Source organism: Accipiter gentilis, chromosome 31, assembly GCF_929443795.1.
Source record: "Accipiter gentilis chromosome 31, bAccGen1.1, whole genome shotgun sequence".
Taxonomy (NCBI): Eukaryota; Metazoa; Chordata; class Aves; order Accipitriformes; family Accipitridae; genus Astur; species Astur gentilis.
This window is the reverse complement of record NC_064910.1, coordinates 9619227-9631422: the sequence shown is the minus strand read 5'-3', so window position 1 is coordinate 9631422 and position 12196 is coordinate 9619227. Positions and strand designations below refer to the sequence as shown.

At 38.2% G+C, this 12196-nt stretch overlaps 1 protein-coding gene across 3 annotated transcripts in view; it reads left to right on the top strand.

Moving 5' to 3' along the window:
* GABRB3 (gamma-aminobutyric acid type A receptor subunit beta3) overlaps nucleotides 1-12196 on the top strand; it is a 195188-nt gene that overhangs the window by 165493 nt on the left and 17499 nt on the right. For all 3 annotated transcript variants that reach the window (XM_049834262.1, XM_049834263.1, XM_049834264.1), the window contains 3 exons: nucleotides 1312-1394; nucleotides 2500-2637; nucleotides 10120-10272. In XM_049834262.1, coding sequence (XP_049690219.1) covers nucleotides 1312-1394; nucleotides 2500-2637; nucleotides 10120-10272 — 374 coding nt within the window. The remainder of the gene's footprint in view (nucleotides 1-1311; nucleotides 1395-2499; nucleotides 2638-10119; nucleotides 10273-12196) is intronic.

The following is a 12196-nucleotide window of genomic DNA, read 5'->3' as shown; positions in this document are numbered from 1 at the left end:
TAATACTTTCTTGCAAAAGCACCTTCTCAGTCAGTGAAGGGTGGCCTCTGTTGTCCTATGAGATAGTTGTAATGGTCTTAGTCCCTTCCTTTGGATATTATGTGGTTATCCATCTGAAATAACCTATACACTAAGGATAAGCACTTTCCTTCTTTTTCTGCGACATTGGATAGGGCATTCATAATAACAACACGGCGGGGGGGTTGTGTGAAAGAGGTGAAGAAAGGCACCTGACTACTTTTCTCCTCTTGAAACGGACAAAACCTTAACATTGAGGGTTCCAGCTTTTAGAGGTGCATTTAAGGTATTTCCCTTCCTGTGTTATTAGTGTAAATTATCACCAGAATATTATTTATTTAGGAACTAATTGTGTACAAGGTCCATCTCTTGTTTATATCGGAAAAGGATCAGTAAGGAATGAAGGAATGGACCCAGTCAGGCCCAGAAGATAGTTTAAATGTGAAATTTATATGAAGCCATTATAAAGAAAATGATGAAGGCTGTGATTCAGCAAAACACTGAAATATGCTGAAGATTAATCGTGAGCATATGGTTATATCTGTCTAAAAGTTAGTACAAATATATAAATCCATTAATTTAAAAATAAAGTGCCGATGCTGTGTGAAGCTGTTAGTATAATTGTTTTGATTGTGCATGTGGATTGTTGACACTCCTGATATACAAGAGTGTGATGAAAAATGCAGATTTATTACTAGTGAAATGTTTTGCAAATTCATCCTTAGTGGGCTAAATTGCCTGCATCCGAGATAGAGAAGCAAAAATATATTATTTGGGGAGAAAATTTAAAATTCAATATGGCACTTCATTGTAAAATCCTCTTTAAATTTGAAAACTTGAGAAGTATACTCAACATTGAAACAAAGCATTTTGCTGGATTTAAAACATTTTTTCAACATTTCAGTTTTTTCTAGAGCTGCCACAAAACCAAGGAATCAGTTATTCACAAAGCTCTGATCATTTTGACATTTGTGGCAGACTTTTTTCACTTCACATTTTCTGATATAAAGTCATATTTTCTAATCTCAGCAAATGTTTGTGTAATATTTGCATAGGCGGATAGGTCCATTGAACCCCAAAGGGACTGGTTGCATAAGGGCAAGTCACAGTGAGTTGTTCCGTTGCAGTCAGTATAACCGCTGTTGTGTTAAGCTGCTGCTCAATGTAAAACTATGGACCAGATTCTCAATTATTATAAGCTACTCTTCGGAGAGTCCTCACTTTGAAAAATAAACAACAACAAAACTTGGATTACTGTCTGTACAGTAATTCTATTTGATGTTTGTATTTCAGAATCACAACCACTGCAGCTTGTATGATGGACTTGAGAAGATACCCATTGGATGAACAAAACTGTACTCTGGAAATAGAAAGCTGTACGTACATAAGAAAATGCAAGTAAAACCTAGTTCAGATATGGGGCAGTTTTCCTTTTATAGAACTGTGTAGTATTTACACTGGTGTCTGTAAACGCTATGTGAAACATGTAATTATCACCCTTTGGATTTTTTGTTTGTTTGTTTATTTTACTTTAAAAAAAATATAAGGCATTGTCCATTTCTAGATGGATGGATACATCCTAGAAAAATGGATTTAGGACAGAATGAAGTAATTTGTTGCTCCAGCCTGACTTGGCAGAGGCAGTGACTGGATGCTTATCTTCAAGACGAGACAATGAATGTTCATATTTTAATCAGATTCATTTTCAAGAGAGCAAACACTGTGATATCATTTTCTTTCAGTATGCTTTATTATGCATGGATAGTCTTGCCGCAGGACCCGCCCTGGGCTTTCAGATCAGCCCCATTTATAATTTGCAATTATGTTCGAAACAGAACCAGATTGTCTCTTCCACCTAATCATGTCCTAGGACTGCAGTATTCAGATGTATATTTGCACTTCAAGAGTTCCTGCTCCATTTCTGCTACTGGCTGGAGATTGTGGGCCATATACAGAAAATACTAGTATATATTCTATATTCAACTGTAGTCCTCCGCTACAGAAGCTAATGGAGATGGTGCGACTCACACTTTTTAGTGTGAGTGGAAAAGATCTGCCCCAGTTATGTTTGTCTGTATTCATTGAATAGTCCATCTTCTTCTGGTGATTATCAGCATAAATATACACTTGGTTTCAGTGCTAAATGCGTATGATGTTTTAAATCATGCTAATCTGCGATTTTGCAGATTATTGGGTAGCATTTTCTGTCTCATTAGGGCTATTAATAACTATGTGTATTTTATGAGAGTGATACCAAAAAAAAAGAGAAAACAGAGTATTTTGCCTCAAATTCCTGGCCAGACTGTAATGGCACAGCTCTTTTGGAGACCTGCTGACAGGCATACAGAGCAAAATACTATACACCACTCCCACTGTTCTGGTTCTTTTCATCATCTCAGGTGACAAACCGCGTGTACTGTGTTTGAAGCTACATTTGGGTCTGCTGTTATTTCTCACTTCCTCTCCATACTTTGCCTGCAGATGGCTATACAACTGATGACATAGAGTTCTACTGGAGAGGTGGAGATAATGCAGTCACTGGCGTGGAGAGGATTGAGCTTCCTCAGTTCTCCATTGTGGAATATAGACTGGTGTCAAAGAATGTTGTCTTTGCCACAGGCAAGTATTGTCCATTTAGTGTTTTAATTTCCTTGTGTATGACAATTACTGGCTTATTAATCATAATTAATCATTATTAATCATAATTATATATAGTCTGTATTGTGTGTTTGGCTAAAAAAATCACTTACTTGGTAAAGCCTGGAGGTAGGAGTCCATGAAATATCATTTCTTGTTTATTTTTCTTTTTCTTGTGTGTGTGATACGTAATCAGCCACCTAAATGTTTATGATCTAAACAAATATGAAGTCATTCACCTCTGAATCATGAGTTTAAACGTAGCCTACAGGGTTACCGAACATACATAAGTATGTTTTGGTATACTAGGTCAAACCCCACTGTTTCTACGAACACCTCCCTGCAACTTTTCAGTGCATGTTTGTTTTGTTGTTGCATAGTGAATGTAATGTCTTTTATATCTTGATTGGCAGTGATGGGTATATAGTACTATATACATAGCCAGTGCTTTTGTCATCATTATTAAGATGCTGAAATTAAATCCCTGGGTTCCCTCCTTATTTCCTTGAAGATGTAATAAAAGTTACTGGTAACTCACAGCATTGGATGTCTTCAGGTGACAAAGCACAATGTTAATTTACATGTTTAATGTTCGATGTCAGCATAGGAAAATGTTGCTGTGTGTGACAAGACCAAAGCAACACAGAAAGCCATCAGCAAGTGTTGGGCCACTATTTGGGACCTCCAGACTTTCAGTGCTCTTCAGACCAAAGGAGTGTGCTGTTCCGTCTGTCCCAGCACACTAGAACAAATGAAGCACAGCTCTATTATGTTTGTAAGCATCACTTCACCCACTCTTTGGACACAGCATCTGTTCCAAAGTACACAGAAACACAAGTTGTATTTCAGAACAAAATGTAGATATCGACGGGATTGAAATTAATATGAGGGGGTTTGCCAGCTGCTGCTGTTCTTGTTTATCATTGTGAATGGAAGGGGTTTTTTCTATAGAGAAACAGATACTCTAATCCTATATCCTTCCATTCTGCAGCTAGTGTCACCTTTGGCAGCCAGGGTTTACCTGCCCCTCCACAGGACTGGATATGTTTTTGTAGGATGGCTCTTTTGAACAACAATGAGAATACAGAGAACTTATCTGGGAAGTTTCTGTGACAGTCCAAAGCCACCTTTTAGTTCAGTATGAAATATTTCAGTAAAGGCATGATTTAGTAATTTAGAGATGAGAGAGATCTGTTAAAATCAGGAAAAAGAGAAATCCAAAGAGCTGTGAGACAAATATGAGAGAGAATGAAAACTAGGAGTAGACATTTGTATGACTGACCAAAATTTCAGAATCATAACAGTTCTTTCCAAAAAAAACTTGTGGAAGGAGTAAAAACATCCCATGCTCCAGAGTTTAAGATAGCTTGACATTAGGGAGTAGGATGAGACAGCCACAGAGAACAGATTACTCCATGTTTCTCGTACCGTCTTCTGAAGCATATAATTTTTGTCTCTGATGAAGACACAATACTGAGTTTACTATTATTTTGGTACAGGACATTATGAAAATGCTTGATTAATTATGAAATTTTGTGACAAGTATTTCCATGCAGGGGAAACATCACATTTGTTTCTCAAAACCACATATTTAATTCTGAGTCTGAAGCATGCTAATGAATCTGACAGATAAAGTCAGCACACTTTTTAAAAATTTCCTCTCAAGACCCTGCTTTCTTATGGTCCTAGTAATTAGGGCCAGTTTCTACATTTTTGTGGAGAATAATTCAGGCATGCTTTTTTTTGGCTTTGAGTTTATTGAAGTCTCAAGGGAAGAGATTAATTCTTTGAGCTCAATATCTCAGCCAACATTTCAGAGATTTCAGTACTAGTGTGCTTTGATTGTATAAAACTAAAAGAAGACTTCAGAGTCATGCCATAAACAGCTTTTGGAGTAGTTATTTCTCCTATCCTCCATGAGGAACAGTGCTGTATAATCTTGTGTAACTTATGCAAATGGGAAAATCTGTTCCCATAGTTACTACTGAGAAGCAACAGTAAGCATGGGAAAAACCCCATAGATAATGACAGAAGGCTGTGCAGAGCTGCAAGAATACTGGAGGAACTGCATGCATGTTGGAGCATAGCATTGGAGTTAAAAATTATCTTGCCAAATTAGCAAAATGGGTCTGAAAAAAGGTACAAAAGACAGTATGGACAAGTGCAAAATACAACATCTACACAACTAATTTTTTGTATCCAAATTCAGGATAGGGAATACCAGATTAGGCCAGGGTTCTGTATGTAGAAACCTAGGGCTTGCTGTTGATCTCAGACTGCACAGGAGCCGTTGACATCTTCTTGCGGAAAAAAACCCCAACAAACAAAACACGTCCTGTAAGGAGTCTGACTTGCATTGCTAAGGCCTGAGCTGAGTATTTCTGGTTGTGGGTAGCGGTCTTCAGGACAGTTGTGGAGCAACAGAAGAGCGTCTAGGGAAAATTAGTAAGTATGAGTGGAAGTCTAGAAAATGGAATGCCTGAGATTACTGGAGAAACAGGTATGATTGTGTAGTTTAAAAAAAGAGAAACCTTGGTAGGAGTTGAATAAACTCTTCAGATGTCTAGAAGTTACCTGCAAAGACTTGGACAATAGCCTGTTCTCTTTATTCATGATTGAAAGAAGCCAAAGTAGAATTTGAATTGCTATGAAGAAGAAAAATCTGGTTTGACTGTCCTTCTAACACCAGTTAAATTCCATACGGGCTACCATAAGACATCTAAAATGGCACTGGATGCCTATGTGTCAGTAATTGAATTAAGCTCATAGTCAAATGATATCAAATCAGTGCTGTCAATGGAGCCTAAAGAGCTATTCAGCTCTTGAACACCTCTATTCTGTCAAGTGAATAGCTCTTAGGACACTATTCAGTTGCCTAAACATAGGTACCTGGTGCCTCTTGAGATGCTGTAGAAGCATCCTGCTGAGCAGTTAGGCTGCTGTTCTGGAGTCTTACAGTCTTGTGTCCTGTGTCACAATCCAGTGCTTCAGTATTAATTACTTAACTAGTATTAAGTTCTACTCTTCAATAGCCTAATCCATCTCAAATGGCATTAGACACTTCTGTATAGGCAATTAAATCACACCTTTAGAATCAGCTGGCTGTAAATGTAGATCTCCGTGGTTTACACTGAGAGCTTATGTGCCATCCTTGTGTAAATATCTGCATACAAACACCTGAAATTTAGTGCCTAGACCTGTGAGCTGAATCTGCCTCCTAAATGTTTATTATCAAGAAATGCTAAGAAACTGAACAGGAATGGGAAGATATAAAACACCACCTAAAAGCTTCAAGATGCATAGCAGTCAGAGCCAGATTAGCAACCTGTTGGTAAGAGGAGGGTAGTCTTAAAAGATTTGAAAATTAATTATTTGCTGTATTCCGAAAGATCAATCTGCAAAGTACATTTCCAATTAGCCGAAGAACCTTCCCAGAAGAACAGATTAAAATAAGAATTCTATAACTGACCAACTCTGTTATCTTGTTTCATACTTGGATAAAACAGCAAGAGACTAATTTAGCCTTGGAGCTAGATATTTCAGCTTGCTAGCTTTTAACAAAATTGAAAAGAAACAAGTAATTACTTTTTACCAAGTGCCCAAATATATGAAAGAGGAACACTTTGGGCTCAGTTATTGATTAAGTATTTGTTTTCATGCCTGTATTCTCACTACTATTGTTAGATTTAAATACTTCAGGCCAAATTCTGTTATTCCTGTACTATTTAAATTAGCCCATAGCCATCAACATGTTATATGAGATGGGAGTAAGGGTAACAAATTTGGTCTCTGAACAGCAACACTGTTATTTAGGCAAAAAAACCAAATTCTGATGGAATGTTAACAACTAGAATTTCCTGGTAATTAATCTCTAAATGTACTGAGCCTTAATTGACAAATCATTATCCAAGCATAATCAGGCAAGTAACAGGGAAATTGTTGATCTCACCAAGAAATCCATTTTTATTAAATAAATTACACAAGGCGGTTCCTTCTTAGATAAATAAAGATCTGGGCTTACAATCCTTGTTCCATGCGGGTCAGGACTCATCCTTTTCACTGAGCTTTAGCCATCCAGACAAAGAGCGGGGAATAAGTAGGGGAAATAAGGAGTGATCCTTTTAATTCTTTTTTTCCACAGATTCAGTGGTCTGTTTGCTAGAGGTGAGATATTATAGCGGAGGTGGCAGGCTGGAGGCAGGGCCAATAGATCATCTGTGAAAGCATAAAAGCAGTACAGGTGAAAGTAATACAAACTTTTGTAGTCTCAGGGAGAGCTACCTAAAGGAGAACTCTGGTTGACAGTATGAAAAAACAAGGCTACCAGTTCATGTTTCAACTTCAACCTGAACTATACAAAGACCAAATTATTCTGAAATTTTCTGAAATCCAGACTCCCCCAAAAATTTGAGCTTGGAAAATCACTACAAAACAGGATGACATTCTATTTACATCTATGAAACTGAGCAGTGTGTCAACTCCAGTAAGTAGCTGTAATGCCAGCAAGACTTTTGGTTAGATTGCTCAGGAGCCACAGACCCTCAAAACCTACCCTGAGACTTACAGGGCAGGGATTCATCTTGCTCTGATTTAAGGTGAATATAATTTCAGTGTCTACATATGAACTAGGTGTCTTAGTTGCTGGGAATCTAGTCAATACAGTCAGTGGAGTCTGGAGACAAATTCAGTCCCCCAATAGGAGCCTATTTTAGGAGGCGATGGATAATTCTCTAGGTTTCATTTACTAGATTGACTAGATGAACTGACTTTCCTGTAAATGTAATTGGAGCTTAGACACCTAGCTCATGTGTATGCAGTTCAAGTGCTGATCAAAAAGATGTAGGGGCTATGTCATATCCACCACCTGTGTTCTGGTGTCTGAGATGGCATAGGGCATCTCAAAAGGAACAGTGCACCTTCAGATTGGCAACTGAATCTCTCTGTTACAGTTCAGCTCCAACTCTAGAGCAGGAAAACAGCACTGACAGCACTGGCCCTAGGTATGGTTCTTAGGGTTCTATCTTCTAGCTTCAGGACAAAGAACCTGGTGCTTGAAACAACTTTATGTTGACATCTCTGGCCTTGAGACAATCTGTCTGGAGAGTCCACCTTTAAGGCCAGGTCCCCGTAGTTTCAGTAGTTACCTTATCTCATTAGAAGGAGATGATGATAATGAGGTAATGGATGATGGTCACAGGTGAAGCATTCAAGATAAATGTCTAAAGTTTGCTCTGTTACACCATTTCTCAGTTCAGGATTTCATTACTGAACAATACTGACATATGTGACACATCACTTCTCTACACTGTTGACACATGCCTCCTCCATCCACACCATTTTTCTTGCCTTATCAATAGCGAAGTGCTCTCTTCTTTCTCTGAGGTTCTGCAGTGCGTTCAGGGTCCTTGGCACTGGAGCAGCCCAAGAAGAGGCTTTGATTCAATGCTTCCACTGAACCTTCTTGAATGAATCCTTCAGACTATTTATCAAAGTATAAGTATTTTATGGGAGAATTTCCAGTCATCACCTCTATCAATGATATTCCACAGACACCCAGACCTGGACAGGACTTTTGGAAAGGAAGAGATTTATAGAGAATTCTTTACGTGGGTGGTGTATTATATGAAATAATTTTCCTCAACAGAGACTTGTAAAGATTTCTGTCTGATGCACTACTCTTACTGCAGAAAGGTGATCAGGTCTGCCACATTTTTTATGTATTTCATGATGGCAGGGTATTTTCCTGTTTTATTTACATAGTCTGCAGACACAAGGCCATGGAAACCATTTCATAAGAAGCTCAATGAAAAAGTTAAGCTTTGTTAGCAAAAAAGCAGGCATGGTTTCAAAGAGGGAATTTGTCTTTTGAAATTAAACATTGGTCATTGGAAAATGAAGATGTTAAGCAAGCTAAAGTCTAAATGATTCTTTGCTGAAAATTATGTTGACTGCTCTAGACAGCAGAAAAGCTTGATCAGATTTTTCATGATGAAATAAATTCTTCTGACTCTACCAATATTCTTCTACTGGTGAAATTAGAAGGCATTTCATCCTGGAAAAAAATTGTTGCTGATTGAAGAAATCACAGCAACCAAATACAGCTACTAGATATTTCTTTTTCCAGTGATAGTTATTCTGAGATTGTTTGATAAAACAGTTAAGGATAGTTGCATAAAGTTTGATACTCCCTGGATGCTTCTGCTGCCTGGAAGCATCCTGTATGCCTGTAGCATTTTTTCTGTCATATGACTCAAAGTGTACCTAACTATCAGGAATGCGATGAAGAGAAATCTGCAGTTTTCTATTCCTTGTTTCATTTTCTCTCTCAGGAAATCCATCATTCTTGTGTATATGGGCAAATTTAATTTCTTATGCTCATATCCAAACATATGAACATAATTTAAAGGGAAGTTTTTAATTTTTTCTTTGTTTCTAGATGTAATCTTTCATATCTTGCACATACGTGGCATGTGATCTAATACCTAGTTGGGCTCTCAGTATGTTCAGATATGTTTTTAGGATGTTGACTGTAACTAGAGCTTTTAGAAGAGCTATTAGAAGTATCATATCTAAGATTAGTGATGCAAACGCTGAAATCATGGAGCTAATGTTGTGTGAATGACTACCTTTTTCTTGTACAGCTGTACTCAGACTTAATCATCTTTGCATTTGGTGAAAGAAGTCACAAATTTTTTAACTGTTTGAGATTTCTAAATTTATAAAATATATTTGGTAAGAGTAACACCAATTTTGAAATACACCAGTTTGAAGTTAAATAATAAAATATTTTGTTTGAAACATTGACATTGAGGTTATTAATTTCTTGTCATTATTTATTTGCTCCAGTTGTAACATTTCATGAATCCTATATATAAACACAGATATAAAGTCATTTTATTGTGTGCTTAAAATATTTTTGGAAGAAAAATTCTGTCTGTCTCTAATTGATGTTAGAGGATCTGGTCTGAAGGCTTTTCCTCACTGTGATTCATTACTATTTGTTTTTGACACCACAGGTAGCATGTTTCTCTTAGTTCAGATGTAATTAAGAAGTGCCATCTCATGAACAACTCTTCCATGTAAATACAAACCTATGCACATGACTAATCCTCTCAATATAAATACTATACGTAAACCTGTGTATTTGGATAAGCATTTTACTTGGGGACCTAAGCATCTGTTTTTAAAAACTAACCAGTGCTCACCCATCTGTTCAATAATCTAGAATAACTTACTCTCTCTTTTCTTCTCAAAAACAAATTACTTGGATAGCACTATATTCACTGCAAGGTTTCTTTTAATACCAACCAGTAATACAGTGAAGGCGTTTTCCCTACTGTTCTGCAGATGTCATAGTACCTCATAAAATGTGCATGCTTTAGTTTCTATGGAAACTGAAGACAACTATCTGCAAGTGTCTTTTCTTCAGTATAAATAATGCTGTTTTCCTCTCCCTTTCCTCAGGTGCCTATCCAAGACTCTCGCTGAGCTTCAGGTTGAAGAGAAACATTGGATACTTTATTCTTCAAACCTACATGCCCTCCATACTGATTACCATTTTATCATGGGTGTCATTCTGGATCAATTATGATGCATCAGCAGCAAGAGTTGCCCTTGGTATGTGCTAAGAATGAGTGGGACATTAAAATGTCAGGCTGGATGTAGCCTTCAGAGATTGTTAAAGACTGCAATGTGATGTCAGTATTTTGATATTCCAAAATCATTTACGTCAAAATTATGTCACTCAGTATTGCCTCAAAAGTGATGAGTTTTCCCCTGCATGCAAGAATGTAGCTACCACTAAATCTCTGCCATGAGCGGCTCATACGGGTCCCAGCCTTGTTCTCATAAAAGTTAATGTTGTTGTCAGTAGCTTCAGCAAGGGGGCAAGCTCCAGAATCATACTCCAAGGGCCTGAGTGTGGGTTTTCAGTCCAGCTCAGCATGGGAAGACAAGTGTGGCTCCAAGCCTCCTCCTGAGGTCCTAGCTGCTTTAACCGACAGTGGCAGGAACAGATGTCAAGAACAATGTGCTCGTTGAGAATGCAGGGGAATGTCAGCTACAAACCATGACATCCCAGCTCACCCTCAGAATGCACGGTATGCTAAGTGCATTTTTATCACAGCTTAAAGTGCCGTTTACCTCGTGGCAGAAAAACATGCATTTGGCACAGATTAGTAATCCAAGTCCAAGACCTTTTCAGATCAAAGTATCCTTTAAATAAGGGAAAGTGGCTCACAGGATATATTTCATCTATTACAGAAGCATACTCAGGGATAGCTAGAGACAAGGAATATTAAATGGATCCCTAAATAATCCTTATGACTACTGCTGCCTCTCATTTCATCCCAAATCCTGTCTTCAACCCTGTGCTTCCCAATAGCACATGCCTTCCTTCCCAAAACTTGACACTAAGCCTATGCTGTATAACTTCCTACTACATTCTCTCTAGGAACATATTCCCTAGTTCCCTTATTTTTCTGATAGGTACCACAGCAAACTGTGAGTCCAACCCATGCCCATGAGATTCCCCATCTCTGTACCACCTACCTCCCAAGATCCCACATAGCAAGGCAGGCTGGCCAGCTACACCTATACCTTTGTGCAATATAGTATTGCATCCTAGCATCTGAACTTGGATAATTGAAGATATTGTAGATTAACTGCAGTTACTGTACAGTAATTCTACAGATACTGTGGATTAGCTGGTGCATATGGGCATGACAGAATCTGGCATTACCACTCAGCAGCTAGTGCATGTTCAACAGGTTGCAGCTAAGTAGTAACTTAAGGGGAGGTGGGACATAGACGCCAAACAGCTCTGGAGCTGTTGAGCTCTGGGTCATAAATGAACTACTGGATACCAAAGATCCATCCTGGAGACATTATGACTGAGTGAGGGGAGGACTTCAAACAGGTAGTGTCTAGATTTTACATGCCTGCCAGGACTGCAGAGAACAGAGGTTAGACAGAAGTTTCCAAACCCAGTGACATTCCACACCCTTCTATAATGAGTTCATGCAGTCTTTCCTTGTTTAAGAAACAGGACTGTCTCATGTGGCCTGTTTCTCTGTAGCACAAGTTCAAGTACCATACTGTGATAACACAAATATTAGAACAAAAGTTGGAGACTACATTCAAGGCAAGCTCAGGAGCCCAGAGGTTCTATTTCCGATTGATAGAAAGTCCTTTTGAAAGGATGAAAATCCATGTAATAGGTTCTTCTGAGAAAACAATTAGTGCCTTGGTGATTATGTCTGTGATGTTTGTATAATAAAGTTCAGTACCATAGGTCTAATCTTATGTTCCTTTGTATAGCCCTTCTTACGAGTCTGAAGCTGATATGAAATGGTATCAAAGTTTAAAGGCAAGATAGCATCTTTGGACATATGTAAGTGGCTCTGAAAAGCGCAGTACAGAGGAGGGTAAGGCCTGCTGGCCTGGTTATTTGTTAGAGGAAAGATTCCCTGCGCAGTTCTTAGGGACGTGGAGACAAGCTTTTACTCAACCCCTGCAGGAAGCCTGTGTTCTCTGCAAGAGC